At 39.3% G+C, this 22,740-nt stretch overlaps 1 protein-coding gene across 3 annotated transcripts in view; it reads left to right on the plus strand.

Annotated features, from left to right (window-relative positions):
• The window catches only part of IL12RB2 (interleukin 12 receptor subunit beta 2), a 78,017-nt gene that overhangs the window by 23,082 nt on the left and 32,195 nt on the right, over positions 1–22,740 (plus strand). For all 3 annotated transcript variants that reach the window (XM_045477788.1, XM_045477786.1, XM_045477787.1), the window contains exons 6-8: positions 1,098–1,240; positions 2,162–2,312; positions 11,553–11,632. In XM_045477788.1, coding sequence (XP_045333744.1) covers positions 1,098–1,240; positions 2,162–2,312; positions 11,553–11,632 — 374 coding nt within the window. The remainder of the gene's footprint in view (positions 1–1,097; positions 1,241–2,161; positions 2,313–11,552; positions 11,633–22,740) is intronic.

Below are 22,740 nucleotides of genomic sequence, written 5' to 3' on the forward strand. Positions count from 1 at the left end.
AGAGATATCTGTTTACCCCCATGGTTACTCCACTGTTCTGAGATAGGCTACCTGTGGGCTTGCTGGGCCCGTGCAGAGGTGCAAACTATCAATAAAGTGTACCAAGGTACAGGGGTGCCTGGGTGGCTCAGTCAGTGAGGCGTCCAACTCAGTTTCAGCTCAGGCCATGATCTCATGGTTCATGAGTTTGAGCCTTGCATGGGGCTCTGTGCTGACAGTGCAGAGCCTGCTTGGGATTCTCTATCTCTCTGCAGCTCCCCTGCTCACTCTGTCTCTCAAAATAAATAAACATTTTTTTAAGTGTATCAAGGCACAAATGTATCTTGTTCTGAGAATACCTACTACCATTCTCATCACCTTGGGACCTGGAGTGAGCCAGTTGTAGCACATTTCTGAGCAAATAAAATTGGCCCAGTTGAATTAGAGGCCAGTGTCAAATATCCCCCAGGTAGGACTGGACTGTGCTTCTGGTCTGCCTTAACTTCCAGCCTTACATTATGTGTCTCTCTTCTCTCTTCCCACAGCACCTCTTTGCACAGCATATATTGCTATGGGTATCAACACAGGCATTTATTATACATTACCTATCATACTTCTCCCCGTCTTACTACCTTCCATTTCTTTACATTGACTATTTCTCTGTAAGGCACCTTCTTTTCCTCTTATTCTTTCCCTCTGTTCTCTGGTTCCTGTGACCATTCTGTATGATCTTCCTACCACCATTTCTTCTTCTGAGAAGTGATCACCACTAGCCATCTCTGCCTTGTCAGCCATTGGTACTCTGGGGTTTGGTACATTGGTTTTCTTTATGCATTGGATTAAATGCAGTCGATACTATCACTAATGTTGAAGGTAGTTTATTTGGTAAAAAATGAAGGTAGATTAAGGAGAATTATTTTAATTATTTAGCAGTGGATCATACTTTTTTTTTTTTCTCTGTAAAAGCCATGGATTTCTTTCTTATATATCTCACCAGCTTTGGTAGTCATGCATCTTAGAAATGAGCTGTGTTCACCTCTTTCTGGCTTAGGTCAAAACAAAGGTTATTTCTGATTTTGGAGCCTGAATCACACGTTTTTGTTTGTCCTGATTACTAGTGAGGCCTCTTCCTCCATGGGACATCAGAATCAAATGTGTAAATGCTTCTGTGAGCAGATGTATCCTTCAGTGGAGAGATGAGGGGCTGGTGTTGCTTAATCGACTCAGATATCGGCCCAACAGCAGCAGGTCCTGGACTATGGTAATGGTTTTTAGAGTAAAGGGGAAAAACAGGGAGGGGCTCCTAATATCACTGCACAAATCTGTCTTTTCATGCCAGCAAAATATGGGGTTTAAGAATATTTAGCCCTAAAGTACACACTTGAGATAGATCAGAAAGTCATATGCACCTCTATTTATTAAGAAATATCTTGAATTTTGATTATTGATTCTGAAATTTTTTAAGCCGCAGGCTTCTGTAAACTAATATTAATTTTCCACAATTAGTAAAGGATTCATTGTACTTTGTTATGCTACCCCTGTTTTACTTTTTAGTAATCTTTTTACATATTAGAAAGAGAAATATTAGGAAATGTCCATAGAGGCTTATATGGAATTGAATATTGCAAAGATAAAGCCCCACACTTTGATATATTAGACATTAATGTTTTTAAATTAAATTTTAGGATTATAATTCCTCCTAGTATATTTGTAAAATAGAATGGCTTATAATAATAACAAAGGATAAGTTCCACATATAACTGAAACTCAGGAGAAATTGCTTTTTTAATATAATTAAAATTTTCTTTTTGAAGTCTGTTCTATGTCTGTGATAAAACATTTATCACATTCTAATTATGACCAAATAAAAAATAATCTCTAGAAAATTCTCCAAGTTTTTTCTGAAAATTGGTATTTTTCAGCCTTTACTTACTTTTCAGCTTGTTTCAGGATTCCCCTTGGGACCCTTATAGGTGGGTTCTTAGTCCCCAGAGTTTGTTTTTAATGAGAAGCTATTTCATATTAACATCATGTATATTCAGTAGCCCTGTCATTGGTATTTTTTCTCAATGAATGACAGATCTGAAAAAAGAGAAAGGGTTATCTACTCAAGTTTCTTACCTATGTGTGTCAAAATTCTTTAATTTTAATTGACACCTTTAAAAATCTTGTCTGATTCAAGGTCAATGCTACAAATGCCAAAGGAAGACAGGATCTGCTGGATCTGAAACCATTTACAGAGTATGAATTTCAGATTTCTTCTAAGTTACATCTTTATAAAGGTAGTTGGAGTGATTGGAGTGAACCATTCAGGACACAAACACCAGAAGAAGGTATGTGTTCTAAAAAGGAGGGTGGGAAGAGAAGGAGGAGAGATGGGAGAGGGATCTCTAAAGTACCGGTACTGAATCAAGAAGTTAATTTAACACATTAATAAACAAGTAAATGAGTAAATTAATTAACAAGTTAATTTTTACTTTAGCTTAAGTACTGTAATTGTCCAGGGAGATATGTTTATATTGTCAGGGAAATTTTAACATTAAGTAAGTCCTACCCCTGTTTGCCCCATGTTTTCCTGTTGGTTACAAGCTTACGCTTCAGTAATGTTTGGTTATAACTCTTATTTCTTTTTTTTTTTTAAGTTTATTTGTGTATTTTGAGAGAGAGCACGTGTGTGCAAGCAGCGGGGAGGGGTAGAAAGAGAGGAGAGAGAGTCCAAAGCAGACTCCACGCTATCAGCACAAGCCCAACGCTGGGCTCAGTCCCACGGACCATGAGATCATGACTTGAGCAAAAATCAAAAGTTGGAGGCCTAACTGACTGAGACACCCAGGCACCCCTTATTTCTATTTCTTGTTTCTATTACTAGCTCAGTAACTCTCTCATTCCACAAAACCATAACCAGTAATTTCATTCCTTTATAGTAAAACTTGATCATTTTACCTTTTGGATTCTATGAAAATTAAAAGCTTAAAAGAAGGTAGACTCGGGGCGCCTGGGTGGCTCAGTCGGTTAAGCGTCCGACTTCGGCTCAGGTCACGATCTCATGGTCCGTGAGTTCGAGCCCCGCGTCAGGCTCTGGGCTGATGGCTCAGAGCCTGGAGCCTGCTTCGGATTCTGTGTCTCCCTCTCTCTCTCTCTGCTCCTCCCCCGTTCATGCTGTGTCTCTCTCTGTCTCAAAAATAAATAAACATTAAAAAAAAAAAAAAAAAAGAAGGTAGACTCTGGAGACATACATTTTAAAATACAGTTTAACATCCCCCAGCCCTCTCTCCTCCAAATATTACAGCACTGCACTTCTTCATGCCTCTGATATACACTGCTCAAATGAGGGCCGCCAGCCTGCCCATAGCTATGAAAAGGATATCAAATATATTTCTTAGTCTGATGGGCTTTTCTTTTTGGCAGTTATAGGGATGATAATTTACTGAGGTGTAAAGTATAATCAAACTAAGGTGCAATCAACCATTGATCATATGAATATATAATAGCCGTATGAACTTGATGTCAACATTAACAAATCTTTGGATACACAAGAAATAACCATCTATATAATTAGTTTTTAAGAGCACTCATTTAGTGACCTACTATACAACTTTTCACAGTCTGTGTAACTTTGACTCAGAAGAAAAATTATTGGCATATAATCCATTGCTTTATCATCTGGAGATTGTGAAGTATTAACGTGAGAAAATCTAAACGCTTATTTGTAAAACTTACGGATATGTGTGACTGTAAATTAGTTTCATGATATAAGTTATATTCATTTTTCTGTGAGCTGCTAATGGCCTTTGATAGCTGATGACACTTATCAATACCCAAGTGACTTTCAAGGACCCAAAGACCCTAAAATATAAAATATTTAAATATTTAATATTTAATAAATATTATAAAATATTTAATGTTAAATATTTAAATATACTAAAATATAACACCTAATATATAAATTGTAGAAGTATGTATATTTTTCCTTTCTTCTTATATTAATTGCATTTCTGTATTTTAAAATAACTCCATCTAACAAATTATAATTTATTCCCTCTCATTTTGTGATAAAAATCTCTTAAAATTGATGTTGAGCCACTTGCTCTCTGTTTAAATGTTTGTCATTTTTATAATCCAGAGTTTTTTATTCTTTTATTAAACATAGTCAAAGTAATGTATTTTTTAATGCCTTATCTATGAGACTTTGTTTATATGTCCTACAGATAAAATTCTTGAAAATGGGCCATATTTTCTGTCCACGGCCAAGGTACTAAATATGCTGAGTAGTTTTTAAGTTATGTCACATTCGGCTTAACTATAAACCAGGGGTATTCTGGGCTTGTGAATTCTCGTCATTCTTACTGACATTTAATAATGACCTGTTTGGAGGTGTGTGGAAAGGTTTGGGGGTTTTTTTGTTTTTTGGTTTTTTTTCTGAAAGGGTTTATCTGTTAAATTAAAAACAGTTCAAGGTAGGACAGTAACAACAGTAACTTTCTCATAGCCCTTAAATAAACCACTATCATAACAATGAGAGAGTGCAGCAACTTGTTATGGTTGTGAACTCATGGACAGTTATGAATCAAATCAAGGAACTGACTTGTTCAGAGTAATTGCAGGCATTCATGAAGAGAGAAACCCATACTCTGAGATGCACCACATTTACGAAGCTGTTGGCTTCCTTTCAGTGTCTGCATTTCCCTTTTCTGTGTTTCATCTTTCTGTGGGTTGATGTAGGACCTCTTCCCTCTTACTCTGAGCAGCTTGGTTTTCTCCCCTTACCGCTATTTCTGTCATCAGTTTCTTTATGAAACACCAATTGATGTAAACTTAAAAGGTGTGAATTTTTTTAACACTTCTTCCTTTTCAGCCTTTGAATGTGTACTCATATGTAACTTGGCATTTAAAAAAAAATTGCTAGTAAGCTTTTTTTTTTTTAAGTTACTCTTTAAAACTCTGAATGACCTTATAATAGAGTTCTTTGGAGCCTTTGCTGCCCAAAACTGAGAGCAATGTTATCTTCTGGTGGATTGAGCACAGTTATTTAGATCATGTCAGCAGAGAATGAGGTCTTTATTTACTCCATATGGCCCTTTCCTGTGTCATTAAATTCAACTCCTGTTATGGTCCTCCATGGAAAACACTTTTTAAATGAACTTTAAGTAAGGAGTGGAAGGAAAGAAACTGCTTTCCTCTGTTTAGGAGAACAGTCCCTCAATCTTTATCCATCAAAAGCAGGTCTGATACTGGGAACTGAGCAACCACATTTGGCCTGTAGTGGGAAAACATTCTTGAGTTTGAGCTGCAGGGTCTCCAGACACATCTGGAGAAGGAAGGTGTTGGGGAGGTGATTCCCTCACCACCTAGAACACCCAGGAGGAGACTCCATAAAAAAGATGAACAAGCCATTCCTTAGAGCTATAGTATAAATTAGGTATTTCTGTTTGCTCATTCACCACTTTTTAAAGTCTAATTTACGTGTTTTGGTCTTGTTAAACTCTGTATAGGCAATTAATAAATAAAGCAAGTGCTACATACTCAACCTTAACACCAGAGCAATGAAGGAGTAGCCCTCCTCCCCCCACCGCCATAAGAGGTGGTGGCATGGGTGGTTGGTGAGAGACTCCCAAAGGGGAGAAAATGCAGGGTCACCAGTTGCAGCCACCCCTTCTCACATTGAGAAGCTAGGCAATTCATTCATTCATTTGTAATTCTGAAATATTGCTAAGATGGGTTAATTTTAATGAATAGAAGAGCTCTGACCCATGGTCAACACTCAATAAATTTAGCTGTTGTTTTCTTCATTTGGAAAATTAAGTGTTAGAGCTAATAGAACTTGTTCAAAGTCTCAGAACTAAGAATTGGAGAAGCCAGGTTTTGAACACTGGTCTGTTTTATCACATAGCCCAAGCTCTTGGCTCTGCACCCCACAGTTTCCTGACTCTGAGAAGACCAATTAAATACTAGAGGTTATTTTATCATTTTGGTTAACAAGTTCTTAATAATGATCTAGCTTAGGGGTCAGCAAACATTTTCTGTAAAGGTCCAGACAGTAAATATTTTCAGCTTTGCAGACCATATCTCTGTCACCAGTACTAAAATTCGCTATTGTAGTGTGCAAGCAGCCATTGACAGTGTATAAATACATAGACAAAGCTATGTTCCAATTGAACCTCATTTATGGATATTGAAATTTTAATTTTATGTAATTTTCACAAGTCACTGAAAATTACTCTTCTGTTTGTTTTCAACCATTTAAAAATGTAAAAACCATTGTTAGTCCACAGGCTGTACTAAAACAAGGAGCAGATTTGACCCACTGGCAATAGTTTGCTGACTCCTAAATTAGCTCATTTATCTGAGTGCCTAAGGCTTGAGGATATGAGAAACAAAGGTTCTTAGCCTTCTAAAGAGATTTACATGCAAATGTTTTCATTAGAAGGAAAATGTTATGTTTGAGAGCCAATGACAGTCCCTGCCTTCCTTTCTTTTTGGGTCCCCTCTAAGCCCAACATTTATCCTGGAAGAAATCAATGTCTGAGCTCAATTATTTGACAAGATGATGATCACCCCAATAGGAAGAAATGCTTTCCGTGAAGCCTTCCAAACAGAAACAAATGGGGGAAAAATGCTTCTCAAGATGGATCTGTGAGAAAAGTGTGTGTGTATCAGGAACTATGCCAGGTGCTGGGACACAGTGATAACTTGTCAGACCCTCAGACTCAAGGACTTCTAATCTGTTTTGGAACATTAGGTAAAGATTCCTGGAGGATACAACACCACGAAGAAATGTAAAGTTCCAATGCAACTTACGGACTTCCCTCATCTGGAACATATGGCCTCCAAAGTCATTGCAGTAGGAGAAGGGAGCTATTTCCTCCCTGAAGTACTTGATTCTTTTGAATTCTGTGAAATCTCATGTTCCTGGATTTTATTCTTCTTCATTGACCAGGTCTTCTTGGTTTCTTGCTGGTCAGTTTTCTCTTCTCAATACCAATCCCTATGGCTTTTCCCTGGGCTCCCTTCTTTTCCCAGGTGACTTTATCTAGTCCCACAGTTCGAAAAATAGACAGACAGATGATAGATAGATAGATAGATAGATAGATAGATATCTCTTTGTTTTTCTCCAAAACAAAATGTTTCCAAAATACTTCTGTTTCAATATTTTCTATTTTAGTAAATGATACCACCATCTTCCTAGTTACTGAAGTCAAAAATCAAGAAGTTATCTTTAAATTCTCCTTTTCCAAATAAAAAGAAATTCTTTTTCCTTATTCCCCAATACCAGCACTTGACTCTCCTAAACATACTCAAAATCTGTTCATTTCTTCTGTTGCCACTATGATTATGCTAGGTTAAGCTACTTTCTCCGTACAAAGGATAACAGCAAAGTGAACAGTTATGAACCCACCATTCAACTTAAATGCTGTGAAATTACCAATATACTATTGACACTATCCTGAATTATATGTTTATCAGTACTTTTCACATAACTTTCAGAAATGTATGTATCTCTAAACAGTTACTAGTTTTGCTTGTTGCCATGGTTGCAATATCTGTAGAATGATAGGAGAAAATCTCAGGTGCAACGGGCTGAGAGTGAGTGTGAAGTGAGGGAATAAAGACTAACAATTCACAACTCTTCATGAAGTTCTGTGAAGGAGAGCAGAGATGTGGGGCAGTAGTTGGAGCAGGATGTGGTATCAGGAAATGCTTTGTCTGGTTTTGTGTTTAGGATTGGTGAAAAATTGTAGTGTATTTTCAAGGTAATGGTAAGCTTCCAGCAGAGAGGGAGAAATTAGTAATGCAAGAGAAGTAGGGGAGAAGTCCTTGATAAAACAAGGGAGGATGGGATCCAGAACTCAAGTTGGGTTGAACTTTGATGGAAGTAGGGATACTATGTTAGAGAATTGATGGTGAACTTTTCATGGTAGAAAGATGAGGGAATCCCTGCCTTGTTACTTCCTTTTGCTCAGTGAAGTATGAAGCAAAAGCATCAGTTGACAGAAACAGATCATTAGAAGTGGGCAGGTGGAGGGACTGACAGTACCAGCTACTGGGAAGGAACATCTTATGGATGGTGGCCCTTCACAATTAGTAAAAGAGGTGACAGAAAGAGGTGAAAAGAGAGAGTGAACCAAGTGTTAAACTTCATTTATCAAGAAGGAAGTGGAATGGGGTAGTCTGTATAGGACTTCCCGTGGAGGCATAGCAGGTGATAACGTCTGAAAGTAAAACTTGTTTAATCAAGTAGATACTTGTAATATCTGTTTGAATTGAGTTGTTTAAAACTAGATTTTAGACAAATGGGTCAACCCCAAAAAGTGAACTTCAAGGAACTGAGGCAGTGAGTGACTTATCTCTGTCTTGTCCTGCTTGGAACATGACTTGGACCAAAAAATCCTCGTGTGTTTCATTGAGCCCACTACCTGAAACCTCCCAAGATATGCCTTTTCCATATTTACTTTGTGTTAAATTCTCCATTTTCACTCTTCTTGGAAATCTGTATGCTCCTTGAGGAAACCTCTGTTGAGGGATTGCTTTCCACCGGTGATTAAGTTGCTCTTGTCCACATTCCTGCGTTCGCCTTGGCTTCAGATATGGATGCTCATCTCAGAAGCACGTGGATTGGCTCAGATTTGTTTGCCACACCTATTGTTTCATAGAATCCTAGCATCTTGGGATTTTAGAGTTGAAAGCACCTTCAGGGTCATTTAGGTCAATCTCCTGCTTAATTTAGGATCTTCGCTTTTTTTCATATTGGTGACTCTATTCAACTCTACAGTTTTCTCCTTTATCATATAGGAGGCAGTTTCATCTCAGGTGACCTGACTTCCATTTCCAGTATTTGTATTTTTAGTCATTTGTACCCATTTGTTTTGTAATCACTTGGACATTTGGTCTTTGACTTTCCTTTTCTGGCCTGCCTATAATAGTTTTATCTGCCTTTGTTAGATAACACTGAGGTTAGAATTTCAAGTGATTTTGTGTCAGTTGAATGTCAAAGATTCTCTTTAATATCAGCTCTTATGCTGTTTTAAGCAGCAGTGGTTTGACACCCCTGGTCATGAAATTTTACACTTTGAAACTCATACAGATTCAACTAATGATTTCTCTCCCACAGAGGCTAACACTGCAGGTGGGCACCATTAAAATTTCAGTTTCACTTGCAATTTTTCCTTTGAAGAGACTGTGATTCTAGAATTCAATTCTTAGCTCTGTAGTAATCTGGTAGTTGTAGATCTTTAATAAGACAATGAGTATTCCCTTTATTTGTTACTAATATGTAATTAACTGGAGACATTTAGCACTAATAAGTCATCTGGCTTCAACATGGAGCACATCCAAGTTTCCACATCCTGATTATGTAGTCAATGTCTGGGTTATCTAATTTGCTCAGATCTCCGCTCAATGTAGTGAACTGTAATGGAAGAGCAGGGTCTTTGGAAATAGTGAAACCTGGGCTCAGCTGGCTTTGCCATTTACCAACTCCACGTGTTCTGGAAATCATTTAACCTTTGTCAGCCTCCTTGGCCTCAGCTCTAAAACAGATGTAATCACACACACACACACACACACACACACACACACACACACACACCCTGCATTGTGCGAGGATTAAATGAGATAACCTGCAGTACATAAAATGTCCAAATATTTCCTGACACGTTGTAGGTGGTTAATAATGGTCAGGTCCCCTTTCCTTCTGTTGCCTGTGCTTTTTTCCTTTTTGCATCTGGACTAGCAGATAAAAGTGCTAGGCTTGTTTTCTGGGTCACTCTTCATAATCCTGAAGGATGGAGAGCATTTTCACAATGTCTTGGGTAAGCATTTCTTACCTTTAGGTCCTCACTGCAAGGGTAGAAGCTACCACTGGTGGGAAAAGAGGGGAAGAAAATAAGTGAACATTTAGAAAAAAACAAAAGGAAGAGGGTGAGAGAGGCAGGAAACGGAAATAAAAAAGGAAGAGGGTAGAACACAGAAGAGCACCTGTTGGGCGTGGAAGTACTGTTGAGAAATCACAAGCCTCAGAGCCAGGTAACTGCGGGGTGCAGAGAGAAGAGTGCTGGCTATGTGATAAAACAGACCAATGTTCAAAACCTGGCTTCTCCGATTACTAGTTCTGGGACCTTGAACAAGCTCATTTCCAAATGAAGAAACAACAGCTAAATTTCCTGAGTGCTTACCTTAGGTCAGGGCTGCTCTGTTCATTCAATTCTCACAACAGCCCCATGTGACGTATAGAACTACAGTCCTCATTGAACAGATGAGGAAACTGGCTTCAGGATGTAAAGTATGTATTCAGGATGTGGTTAACATTTGTTCAAGATCACAGAGCTGGGATTTGCCCATAGACGGTCTAGCTCTGGAGTTCACACTTTAACCACTGTACTAAAGCTGCATATGTCATGGGGTAAAGAGGATATGGGATGCAAGTGTAAGTGGGCCACAGGACCTGCCCATAGTATGTGTGGGTGCATGTGCTCCTTCCCTTTTTCTCTTCTCCTCTCCCTGGCTGCTTGTCTTCTCTTTTCCTGGTGGGAGTTAATGTTCCAGAAACTTCGTCTGGTTAAATGGGACTTGTCACCCCAGAAGGAACCCCAATGTAGCCTCATCTCAAATACATTCTAAGTGTCACAATGAACAAGTTTCATTGGTGCAGTTGAAGCTTGTTTTCAGGGGCTGTTTCTGTGAGTTCCACCCCTGGCTGTAAATCAAAATAAATCTGATAATGGGAGAAATAAAACTATTCACCCACTCACGCATGCACATGTGCACACACACTCTCTTTCTAGCACATAGGAGTTGATTATTCAGTTTCTTATCAAGTCTGTTTGATTGACTTTCTCAAATTAAATTAGGTCATATTTGACCATTGTCTTAGAGATGGTGGTTTTTCCTTCAATCAGTTCATTTTCTGTTTTAGCATCAAGTAGCTAATATTGTCTGAATTGTTCATTTGCACATTTGTCACCTGACAAAGAGTTGTCAGGAGCCTGTTACATTCTAAGCACTATGTAGGTATGAGAGATATTAAGATGAATGAGATGGGCCTTCCTTTCAAGTAGATCATGATCTAATGATCTAATGATCATAAAACCAAATAATTATGCCACAACATGGTTAGTTCAGGAATGGACATGAACACAGAGTTAATCATTTGTATTTTTTATTTTTACAGGATCAAAAATGTGTTCCTTATGATTCATATTTTTGTTTTTCTGCTGAGAATTAATTCTTTCTGCATTCCAATAAAAAAGAAATAATCACACATACTTTCTTTGAGTTCTTTTATTACTACATATTTTAAGAGTAAGTTAGGAATCCAATTTCCTCATCATCATTTTTTTAAATTTGTTTTTAAGGTAAAATTTGTGTTTTCTATGGCCGACACATATGTTCATTGTTTAACAAAAGGAAAGAAATATGGGGGCACAAAGAAAATTGAAATTACCTGATAATCCTACTCTCCTGGAATTGTTTATTAAATAAGAAATTGACTTTAAGAAGTTTTATATTGTGCATGTATGGATATATACATGTATGTGTATATACATGAAAATATGTTTTTTTTTCCTTCAAAACAGAGCCTACTGGGACATTAGATGTCTGGTACATGAAACAACCCATTGACTACAATAGACAACAGATTTCTCTTTTCTGGAAGGTAAGTTTTCATTGTCAGTGTAAAATTCAAGAGAAGTATATATTTGGTTGATTTTTTGTTTTGTTTTTATTGAGATATAATTAACATATAGAAAGAATTATATATTTGAACAATGTTTAAGGCCAAAAAAAAAAAAAGTTTTATTTCCATAGTGGCTTTATACAAGGCTTCAGAGACTTGGTTGAAGCTCGTTTCCTCAGCGATATCCTCAAGACACTTGACCCAATGTCATTTCCTTTTGTCAGATAAGAGTGAGAGTTCCCACTGAGTTCCCTCCTGCACACAACTGCATCTTTTCCTCATCTGCTTGCATCCGTTCCTATCTCCAGACATGTCCACACTCTGTCCCACTGCACCATTTCTTCTGCCTCTTGCCCCTCCCAGCCACTCTTAATCTCCCCTGCGTATAACATGCCCACTAGTGACCACACCACCTTACTTATTCACTTTTTGGGAAATTAAAGATGGGAAGTCTGTGGATGTGGATATCTAGGAATGTATTTGCTATAGTCACTGAAAAGGGAGAGGGTGGAAAGAAGGCTGTTCTACCTCAGGAACTCAAGTAATTGTAGACAATCGTGTGAAGAGGAATGGAAAGCAACTCCTCCTCAGGAATAGTAGTAAAACAGTAGTGATTCAAACAACCTTCCAGAAAACAGTAAGACCTAATGTTATTACAGGATGTGAGAGTTTCACACAGTGCTGATTCTGGTGTGGTTGCTTCACTTAATCCTTTAAAAACCCTGTAAGGTAGGTCCTAGGTATCCCCACTTAACAAATGGAAAACCTGAGGGTAAGAGAGAGGATGTTCTTCCCACAGTCACCCAGCTACTAAGTGCAGAATTGAGACTGAAACCCCATCCAGAACTCTTTCTGCTCTGTCATGACTCATCTTTGTGAAAAGAAAATACTATTTGAATTGAGCTCCTGATTGGCATGCTGCTAATAAGAGGTTTTCAGGTGAGCTGTACTCCTCTTTACTTCCCTACGCCTGCATCCCTCTCACTGCACCTCTTCCATTTAAGGGTAAATCAACAGTTTTGGAATCATGAAGCTGATGAGCACGAAAGCAGAAGAGTCAGAGAAATGAATATCAAGTCCTCTGATGGGGTTAGCATGATAGATGTTGATAACTGCAGTTTTCTTCAGTTTTAAGAAATGAGCCAGGCAAGAATTGAGCTCTTTCTCCCTCTTTTCCTTTCTGTCTCACACACGCACAAAATGTCTGGTATGAGACTACTATAAATAGCTTGGTGAGTCATAATCAAGCTCTTCACTTTGAAACTAAAACTACAGCTTAAAATTTATTTTAAAATGAAGCCATGTTTAAGAGCAAGACAATTCTCAAAGCAAGACATTTAGAGTGGCCATAATTTGTGAATATTATAGAAGAACACAGCTCAGTTCTTGAGTGTTGGTTTTCATTTTCACAAGTAAGCAACTGGTTAAAACCAAAATTCCTCCTTCCATAGAGAATCCTTCCCCCTGAGTGTCCTCAGCAGTGATCTGAAGAGATAGACTGTTTTAGTTCCAATAAACATTTTTTAGCCACAGGTAATGCTCAGCCAACATGCATATGCAAATTCTTCTCTGCTTTTCATTTTAATCTTGCCCCTAAGCCTGGAAAAGCCTAAACTCTAAAGTGAGATCTTGGAATTCAAAAGAACTTGAATTCTCTTGTAGTCTACCCTCCTATCATTAGCACTGCTCCCACTCCAGCCGGGACTGACACATGCCTCTGCTTGGACCGTCTCGGACAGGGAGAATTCCACTTTGTAAGCAGTCCATGCTCTGGTGGGCATCTCTTACTGTTAGAAAATTTTCCGTTTTGTGGAGCCAGAGTTGTGGGTGCATTGGACTGGAACTGGCGTCACTAAGAAACCAAAAATGTAAATACTAGAAACTTCCGGGCACCAGATGGTGATCAAGACAGGGCAACTTCAAGACCTTCTGTGACTGTCCTGTTTGAGAGAGGCTCCTTAAGGAATGTTGGATCTAGTCCTCAGTTTTTCAGGACTATCACAAGACTAAGTCCTTTTCTGCCAAACCCTGGGCTTCTTCAGTGGCCCCAAATAGGCCACTCACCTGGGAGTGGCAGTAAAAGACTGACGAGAGTTACTGAGATGAGCAGGCCCGCTTTGACCACAGAGCCGGAGGGAACGTAAGCAGCATGCAGGCCCACCACCCATTTCACAAACAGAAACAGGTCTAGGGAAATGACGTGATTCCAAAGAGAGGATTTCAGGTACTGTGGTGCTTGCAGCTGGGAGCCTTCCTAGGCAGAAGTCACTGCTCCTGTCTGGAACCACTCCAGTCCCACTTGTCCTCCTGGGGATTCCCCATGCCACTCTCAGGCAGGCTTGGGAATTGATGGGGTGGTGCCATGACATAAGGGACCTGTTTAAATGTCAGACTAGAAAGAAACACTGCAGCCAGATCAGGTGGTTTGTGGTGGGGCCCAAATCAGACCTCACCAAGGAAAGGAAGCAAAGATGTATGTGTGTTGATTTCGGCTTTTTTTTTTTTCACTTTGATCAATACTGGGAACCCCAGTGAGAGGGACACCCTGCCACTGCAAAGAGGGGGATTTCAGGTCTTGGCACCAAAGGAAGCCCCAGGTAAAACCCCATTAGTCTATGAACAAAGTGAGAGCATGTTTCTCTGACAGCTGGGGGGGATGTGAGATGACCTTTCATTTTTGTAGGATGTTTACATCAGAAGAGAACAACTTGTTGCTGAATGGGTACAGCCTGGGTGTGTGAGGGAGTGAAGTGTGAATATAGGTGAGTGTGAGTATGTATGTGTGATTGTGCATGTATGTGAGTGATGTGTGCATGTGTGTGAGTGCAGAGAGTAAACGTGAATGTGTGTGTGACTGGGTATGAGTTTTTTATATGTGTGTGGGATGTGAGTGGGAGTGTGGGTATGTATCTATGAGTCTGTGTGTCAGTGTGGGTGCATGTAGGTGAGTGTCTTAGTCCCTTTGGGTACTATAACAAAATACCATAGACTGGGCGGATTATAAACAGAAATCGATTTCTCACAGTTATGGTGGCCGGGGTGTGTGTGGGTATGAGTGTTCGTGAATGTGTGTATGGATCAATGTGAGTGTGGGGGTGTGTTGAGGGGGAAGGAGACTTTTGCTTTATTGTTCTGGCTCTTACCTACTTACTCTGGGTTTCTCCTGAAAGCTTTCTTCTAAAGTTCTCTTTCTTCAAAAATATCTGTTAGTATGTTTTGCCATAGCTATTTTTTTTTTTTTTAAAGTTTATTTATCTTTGGGACAGAGAGAGACAGAGCATGAACGGGGGAGGGGCAGAGAGAGAGGGAGACACAGAATCGGAAACAGGCTCCAGGCTCTGAGCCATCAGCCCAGAGCCTGACGCGGGGCTCGAACTCACGGACCGCGAGATCGTGACCTGGCTGAAGTCGGTCGCCCAACCGACTGCGCCACCCAGGCGCCCCTGCCATAGCTATTTTTAAGAGAAAAAATACTTTCTTTGTTGAAGCCAAAAAAGTACAACTTAATCTGTGAAATAAAACACCTCAGTATTGTTCAAACAATAAATGCAATAACAAGTAGAAAATGTTGCTCTGTCACAAACAGTGCCAGTGTCATGTTAGAGCTCTTCACAGGGGGCTTTCTAGCATCCCCTCCCTCACATTCCCTGTATCTTCCTTCTCTGCAAAGATTCATATTGTTTCCTTTGTTTTGATTAAGCATTTCAATCCATGATTCCAGTACAGATTTCTTTCACTTAACATAGCATGTATCCTTTAGGAAGAAAATCACCTTATAGATAGATAGATAGATAGATAGATAGATAGATAGATAGATAGACAGACAATGTATGGAAAGATATGCCAAACCTCATTAACCTTTCCAATTTCCTCTGTTAATTTCTTAATCATGGCAGGTCATAAACTTTCTGGAATTATGTTTGAGGCCATGGATCTGGAAGTAGTGTGTATAAATGAAGCCAACTTCACTTTATTCATTCATTCATTCAAACTAGCAAATATATTGAAGGCTCTCATTAGTACTGGACACTGTGCTGCATTCCAGAGATATGGAAGTGAACAAGACAAACGCAGTCCTCAGGTGCTTGAACTCACAGTCCAGGAGAAGGACAGACATGGGGATGATGACAGCACTCAGGTGTTAAGGAGGAGTTCAAGATCCAGCTAGGGAGATGATTATCGGGGTTAGCTAGTAGACCAAGGGAATGGGTGAGGAGTCACAGAGGATCTCTTGCAAGGTAATACTAGAGCTGACCCCAGAAGAACAGGTCAGCTGGGACAAGGGTGGGAGAACATTTGGCAGGAAACCAGGGACTATGGATTCAGCATGTAAAGGATCACTGTAGTGAAGCCCCATCCCATAGAAATATAAAGCAAGCCACAAAGAGAGTCATATGTATAATTTAAAATTTTCTTGTAGCCACATTTAAAAAATAAAAAGAGACAGGTGGGATCAATTTTAATAATATGTTTTATTTAAGCCCAAGTATGTATGGAATATTATCCTTTCAACATGTAAATCAATATTTTAAAATTATTGTTCAGCTATTTTACATTCTTCTTACCCTCCTAAGTCTTTGGAAACTGGTGTGTCTACTAAGTGCCAGCGGGTCCAGCGGCTAAGAGCTTGCCTCCAGAGGGCGGACATGTCAGTCACACATCAAGATCTTTATGGCTGCCTGCAGCTAGTGGCTCCCTCATGTAGCAAACAGCGCCCCTCTAGGGCCCTCACAAGCAATACAGAAGAGAGAGAAACTCAGGTCCAAAAGTGGGGAAGATTTGGTGGGTTTTGTTCATTTGTTAAATGACGTAACTCATTCGGATAAACAGCTACCCTCAAATCACAGAAGACGAGAAGAAAGAGAAAAGAACAAGCCCCATACACCAGTTCACAGCAGAGCCTCAGAAAGGTCTGTAACCAGAGGCAGCTTAGTTAGTACATTCCCTTCGTCTCTTTCTCTCTGTATTTCTCTGTGTCCTATGAAGAATATTACAATCCATATCACGTTGCACTGATGAGATGTGTCCTTTGGCCTCCTCATATGAAAGAAATCCAGTAAATGTAGGAAAATATTACTTGTAATCTGATTTATATTGGTGTAGAACAAAGGTCTGTCATAAATCCACAGGGAAGATTGGCTGTCAGGAGCCTGAGGCCTTTATATAATTAGAGGAGGCATCCCAATCTCAGAATCAATATTTAAATACAAAAGCAGCAGATGGGAAGATTTTGATAGTTTTGTTGCAATATTCAACTCTGTCTCCTTTCCTTTCCCAGCCCTGGTCCTATCACAGGCTGGCACAGCATTTCTGAAGGTATTTTCGGAAAGAAAGGGTTGTTTTCCCTTGCTTACTAGTCACACATATTATAGTATCTGTAATGTAGAGAATCTTAGTTGGATAACAGAAGGTGGTCAATGACAAAGATAAGAAAGTGGGTAGCAGAGAATTAACAGAAGATAGAAAACAGAGACAGAAGGGAAGTTCAAGTTTTGCTCTAACAAAGTTTCCATTATTTTGCTGATTTTCTGCTACAAAACAAGTTAGAAATCATGATGTCATGAGTTATTAGTATCCATTAAATAAGTTCAGCGTAGCTAGAAAGTGCTAACACGACAGCAGTTAAGAGCTTACCCTCTAGGCAGAACTGAGCTGCCTGGGTTCAGGGTGCAGCCTCACCACCTACTGGCTGTGTGTTCTTAAGCAAGGTGCTTAACCTCTCTGTGCCTTCCTTTCCTCACACATGCATATGGTAATAGTATGTACTACATGAGGTTGTTGAGAAGATTAATGAGAGAATCACGAAAAGCGTTTGCTAGATTATTAGGAAACAAACGTTGTGCAGAACTCTGAGGACACAAAGGTGAGCCAACAGGCTCATGGGAGGACAGATCCATAGATGGATCATTTCAATACAGTGATTTTTAAACCTTCCGATGAGGGTTATCTTTTGAGGTGCTCCTTCACTTTGGGCTGGGTTGCTGAAAGCCATCATGAGTTGTGAAATCAATACCCAGGCTTAAATTATACATGCTTTGTAATCAACTGTATGACATTGGTGAGATTTTCATACAGAGCTGTGGTGGGATCCAAGTCAAGATGACTTGACCTTCCATAGATTGGTAGAAGAGTAATATGAATATAATGGAAAAGTGCCAGGTACGGTGATTTTTATATTAGGGTAACCGACAGCAGGTAACTCACCAAGTGTCTTTAACATTTGCCATGCATCCAGCACTCTTTGTTTTTTTTGTTTTTTTTGTTTTTATATATGAAATTTATTGTCAAATTGGTTTCCATACAACACCCAGTGCTCATCCCAAAAGGTGCCCTCCTCAATACCTATCACCCACCCTCCCCTCCCTCCCACCCCCCATCAACCCTCAGTTTGTTCTCAGTTTTTAACAGTCTCTTATGCTTTGGCTCTCTCCCACTCTAACCTGTTTTTTTTTTTCCTTCCCCTCCCCCATGGGTTTCTGTTAAGTTTCTTAGGATCCACATAAGAGTGAAACCATATGGTATCTGTCTTTCTCTGCATGGCTTATTTCACTTAGCATCACACTCTCCAGTTCCATCCACGTTGCTACAAAAGGCCATATTTCATTCTTTCTCATTGCCACGTAGTATTCCATTGTGTATATAAACCACAATTTCTTTATCCATTCATCAGTTGAAGGACATTTAGGCTCTTTCCATAATTTCATCCAGCACTCTTTGAAACTGTTTGCCTCCTTCAGCCCATTGAATCCTCCAGTAAGCCTATGCTATACACAGAATTACCTCATTTTACAGATAAGTAAATTGAGCCTCAGAAAGGTAAAATAATTTGGCCAAGGTCACACAGCTGCTATGTGGTGGAATAGGAAAAACTAAGTCAGTAGCTTTCCAAAACCAACCTTGCCACCCCAAAAGTCTTCATAGACAAAACTGTGACATATTCAAGTTCCCTACCTTTCTAATATGTCTTGACTACAGACTCTCTTCTTTGACATATTGGCAGCTCTGACATATTTTTGTTTGTTTGCATCAGGGAAAGTTAGAATAAAATATTATTTTATGACAAGTACAGTAGGTTTTTTAAAGTCCTAAGAAGACATGATTTATCAATTCACAGAAACACCCTTCTTCCTATATACTTCAAAACAAAATAGGGACATCTAGAGGGCTCAGTTGGTGGAGCATGTGACTCTTGATCTCAGGGTTGTGAGTTCGAGCCCCATGTTGGGTGTACAGAGTACTTAAATAAAATCTTTAAAAACAAAGCAAACAAAAAACAACAGAGGTCTTGCATTCTGACATGTACCAGATTTTGTCCTATCACAGATACATTTACCAAGGTATTTTTGATGGTGAAACCCTTTTCACCCAACAGAACTCTCACAATAGTTTATGAGAGAGCTGTTCACTCTTTGCTTCGTAGACAAACCTGTCAGAAAAGCTAACTTATACTAAGTTTAGATCATTTTTTACAGAGCAGAAAGAAAACTGAAGGAGACCGTGGAACAGCTTTTCCTGCTTAGCACACTCTTACCAATAGGAGAGGCTGACAATGACAGTAGGAACACTGGCTTGAGACCTGCTTTCAGCACTGCCCACAAAGGTACAAGAAGTACCAGAGACATTGGACACATTTTGGACATTGCCTTACACCCACCGTACACCCTCTTACACCCACTAGGGGGCGCACTAAAAACTTACTTTTCTGTGGGGACTACTTGCATCAGTCTCTTAACCTCTCCAAGCTTCAGCTCCCTCAGGATGGGGAGATGTGAGGACTAAATCTGACAATAGATGTAAAGTTTCTGACTCATGGTATGGCCCAATAAATGATACTTTCTACCTATCACTCACCCAAATATACATTAGAATAAAATATTAGAATAAATATTAAAAATAAATACATTAGTGTATATATATGTGTGTGTGTATATATATATTGTATATATACGTGTGTATATAGTGTATATATATGTGTGTGTGTATGTATATATATGTATATTATATATATATATATATATATATATATATACATACACATTAGAATAAAAGAAGTTCATCTAGAAAGACCCAGCTGGCTCCTCAGATGGCAGTTCTTTGGGATTCACAGCTTGTCTCCTTGTGACGCAAGGCCTGTTGGCTCTGGAAAAAAAAGAATTCTGGATCTCCACCCTCCCAAAATTGTTGACCTGATGTCTGCTGTTGATGTTCCACATCAGAATATACCACAACCTTGCAATTAGACAAGCTGCTTTCCAACATTGGGCCAGAGAGTGACTGGGGATTCCAACTATGAAACATGGTGCCCCCTGGTGACCAGTTGTCTCAGGCTTGCCAACAGAAGGAGCAGGAGTAGAGGGATCACTAGTCAAGAGCCTTGGATTCCAACCTCAGCTCCTCCATCTATCCCTTGAGAGCCCTTAAGCAAGTCACTTCATGTCCCAGACTCAGTTTCCCTATTGGTAAAATGAAATGTTGAATGAACTGTTAAATTGTAGAATCCTGCCTGGTTCTGAAGTTCTGTGATGATATTCCATTACATCAAGACCAAGTATAATCAATCTGGAGGTGATGTATTACATGCATTATTTGCAAACTTTATGTTATTATTTTTTTAAAAAGCCAAATTGCACTGTTTTCAGTTGCTTCAGGAGACTATGTGCCCAGCTGGATAAATACCTGTTTTCCTTTTGGCTCATTGAGTTTTTTGTTCCATGGACCGTGTTGGACAAATTGTGCCCATTTTCAAATTGGTGAAGGAGACCAATTGCCTGAGTGATGTTAACCTTTATCCTAAAACTTGAGCTTAATATTTTATATAAGCATAACTTGTATGTGTATGTGTGTAAGCATATGTGTATGTGTATACATATATATACATATACATATACACACAAATTTATACATACATTTACACATATGTATAAATATGGGATACCATATTTATTTCTCTAACTACCTAACTCCACCGTCACCTTCTCAATGATATTTTCAACTCCGAAATATGGGATGTGGAGGGGAAAATGCAAGGGTTTGGGTCTAGGCCCTTCACTACCCTCTAGGAACCTTCACTCATCTTTCAGATCCACATCTCTGTTCACTAGATCACTGCAGTGTGTGGTGTGTGGAAATGAGCTAGATTTCCACAGCAGTCCCTAGGAAGTTCATTGGATCCAAGATGATTTGGCATTTCCCCCTTCTTCCAGCACTCTCCCATAGGATTGAAGGAGATTGCTGATGTGTCTATGAAGGACAGTGAGAGGAAGGTAGTGAGGGTTGAGTTGCAAGGTGTTTTTTTCAATTAGGGCTCTATTTTCTCAGTTGTCAGAGTAAGACTGAAGCCCCTTGTGTTCCTGTCAAGAATGGGGAGCTTTGTGAGCACAGTTAACTCTTGAGGAGTGCCCTAAGGGGTATATGGTGTGAGGGTGGAATAATAGTCCTATCTCTGGACCTACAGAGGAGATAGGGAAGGATAGAGTGATAGCTAAGGGAATTATCTTCTCCAGCCAGCTTTTGCTTTAACTTATCCTTTTTTTCTCCTGTGACAAAAGGCATGTTTATTTTTAATTTAATTTTATTTTATTTTAATTTACATCCAAGTTAGTTAGCATACAGTGCAACAATGATTTCAGGAGTAGATTCCTTAATGCCCCTTACCCATTTAGCCCATCCCCTCTCCTACAACCCTTCCAGTAACCCCTGTTGTTCTCCATATTTAAGAGTCTCTTATGTTTTGTCACCCTTCCTGATTGTATATTATTTTTGCTTCCCTTCCCTTATGTTCATCTGTTTTGTCTCTTAAAGTCCTCATATGGGTGAAGTCATATGATATTTGTCTTTCCCTGACTAATTTCACTTAGCATAATACCCTCTAGTTCCATCCACATAGCTGCAAATTGCAAGATTTCATTCTTTTTGATTGCTGAGTAATACTCCATTGTATATATATACCGCATCTTCTTTATCCATTCATTCATCGATGGACATTTGGGCTCTTTCCATACTTTGGCTATTGTTGATAGTGCTGCTATAAACATTGGGGTACAAAGGGCATATTTATTAATAACAGTTCAGAATATCGCAATTTCAAAAGCACTCACTTTAATCCAAACAACAGGCCTATAAAATTGACTGTGGTGTACAATTAAAATATTAACTTTCTTGGTTCTTGCCAGAACACAAAAATGTCTTCTAGGGAAAGACTGAATGTGCACCCAAAAGAGCCCTCAGCAACATGGCATTCATCTGGTGCATTGACCATGGTTTAAGATCCAGTCCTGGACCTTGTGGATCCAGAAGGGCACCTACGATAGGACCTGCATTAATCAAGTTCCCAGAGACTGAAATATAAAAAGCTAGATGTTCATGGATTAATTTATAGTGAGGAATGCAGCTGTTGGGCTAACTAGGAGGCTTGAGTCAGCAGATAGGAACACTCTCTCTCAGCATGCTAATTATTTCAGAAGCCAAATTATAATCAGAAGGCCAATTTATTCACTTAAAGTGAAAAACATAAATTTTAAGTAAACCAGATGTTCCTGTTATCCCAGTCTCTCCTGAAAGATAAACTTCACAGGAAACAAAATTATTAGAAGATTGCATGAGGGGCAGGGAATCAGAGAAAGGGGCATTTGGCAGTCCTAAAATGTGTCTTTTAGCAGCTGCACCCATGAAGGAATAGCCTTGCCAAGAAAATGGTAATGCTTAAGTCTCACGGGTTAAACCTTTTTCTCCCTGTACTAAGCATGGACGGGCACTGCCATTGCTGGCCTTGGCAGCTCTCCATTTTCATTGCTTCTGTTTCCCATGGTCCTTATCCAAACAGGGTTACAATACAAATAATTAGTTTTCTGCTTACTTTCTGGGATCCCTCCCAAATGATCTCAATTGGAATTCTTGCAATTCCAAAACTCATTAGTCACACATTTATAAACAGTGTCTTACTTTCCTAGGACAGATGGCTAATCCAGTTCATGAAGTGTGGATTTTACTAGTTTAGCTCTTGAAAATCTCACTTTTGATTTAATGAGCAGCATTACACTTTCTACATAAAAAGTTTGTGTGTGTGTGTGTGTGTGTGTGTGTGTGTG

Source organism: Leopardus geoffroyi, chromosome C1, assembly GCF_018350155.1.
Source record: "Leopardus geoffroyi isolate Oge1 chromosome C1, O.geoffroyi_Oge1_pat1.0, whole genome shotgun sequence".
Lineage (NCBI taxonomy): Eukaryota > Metazoa > Chordata > Mammalia > Carnivora > Felidae > Leopardus > Leopardus geoffroyi.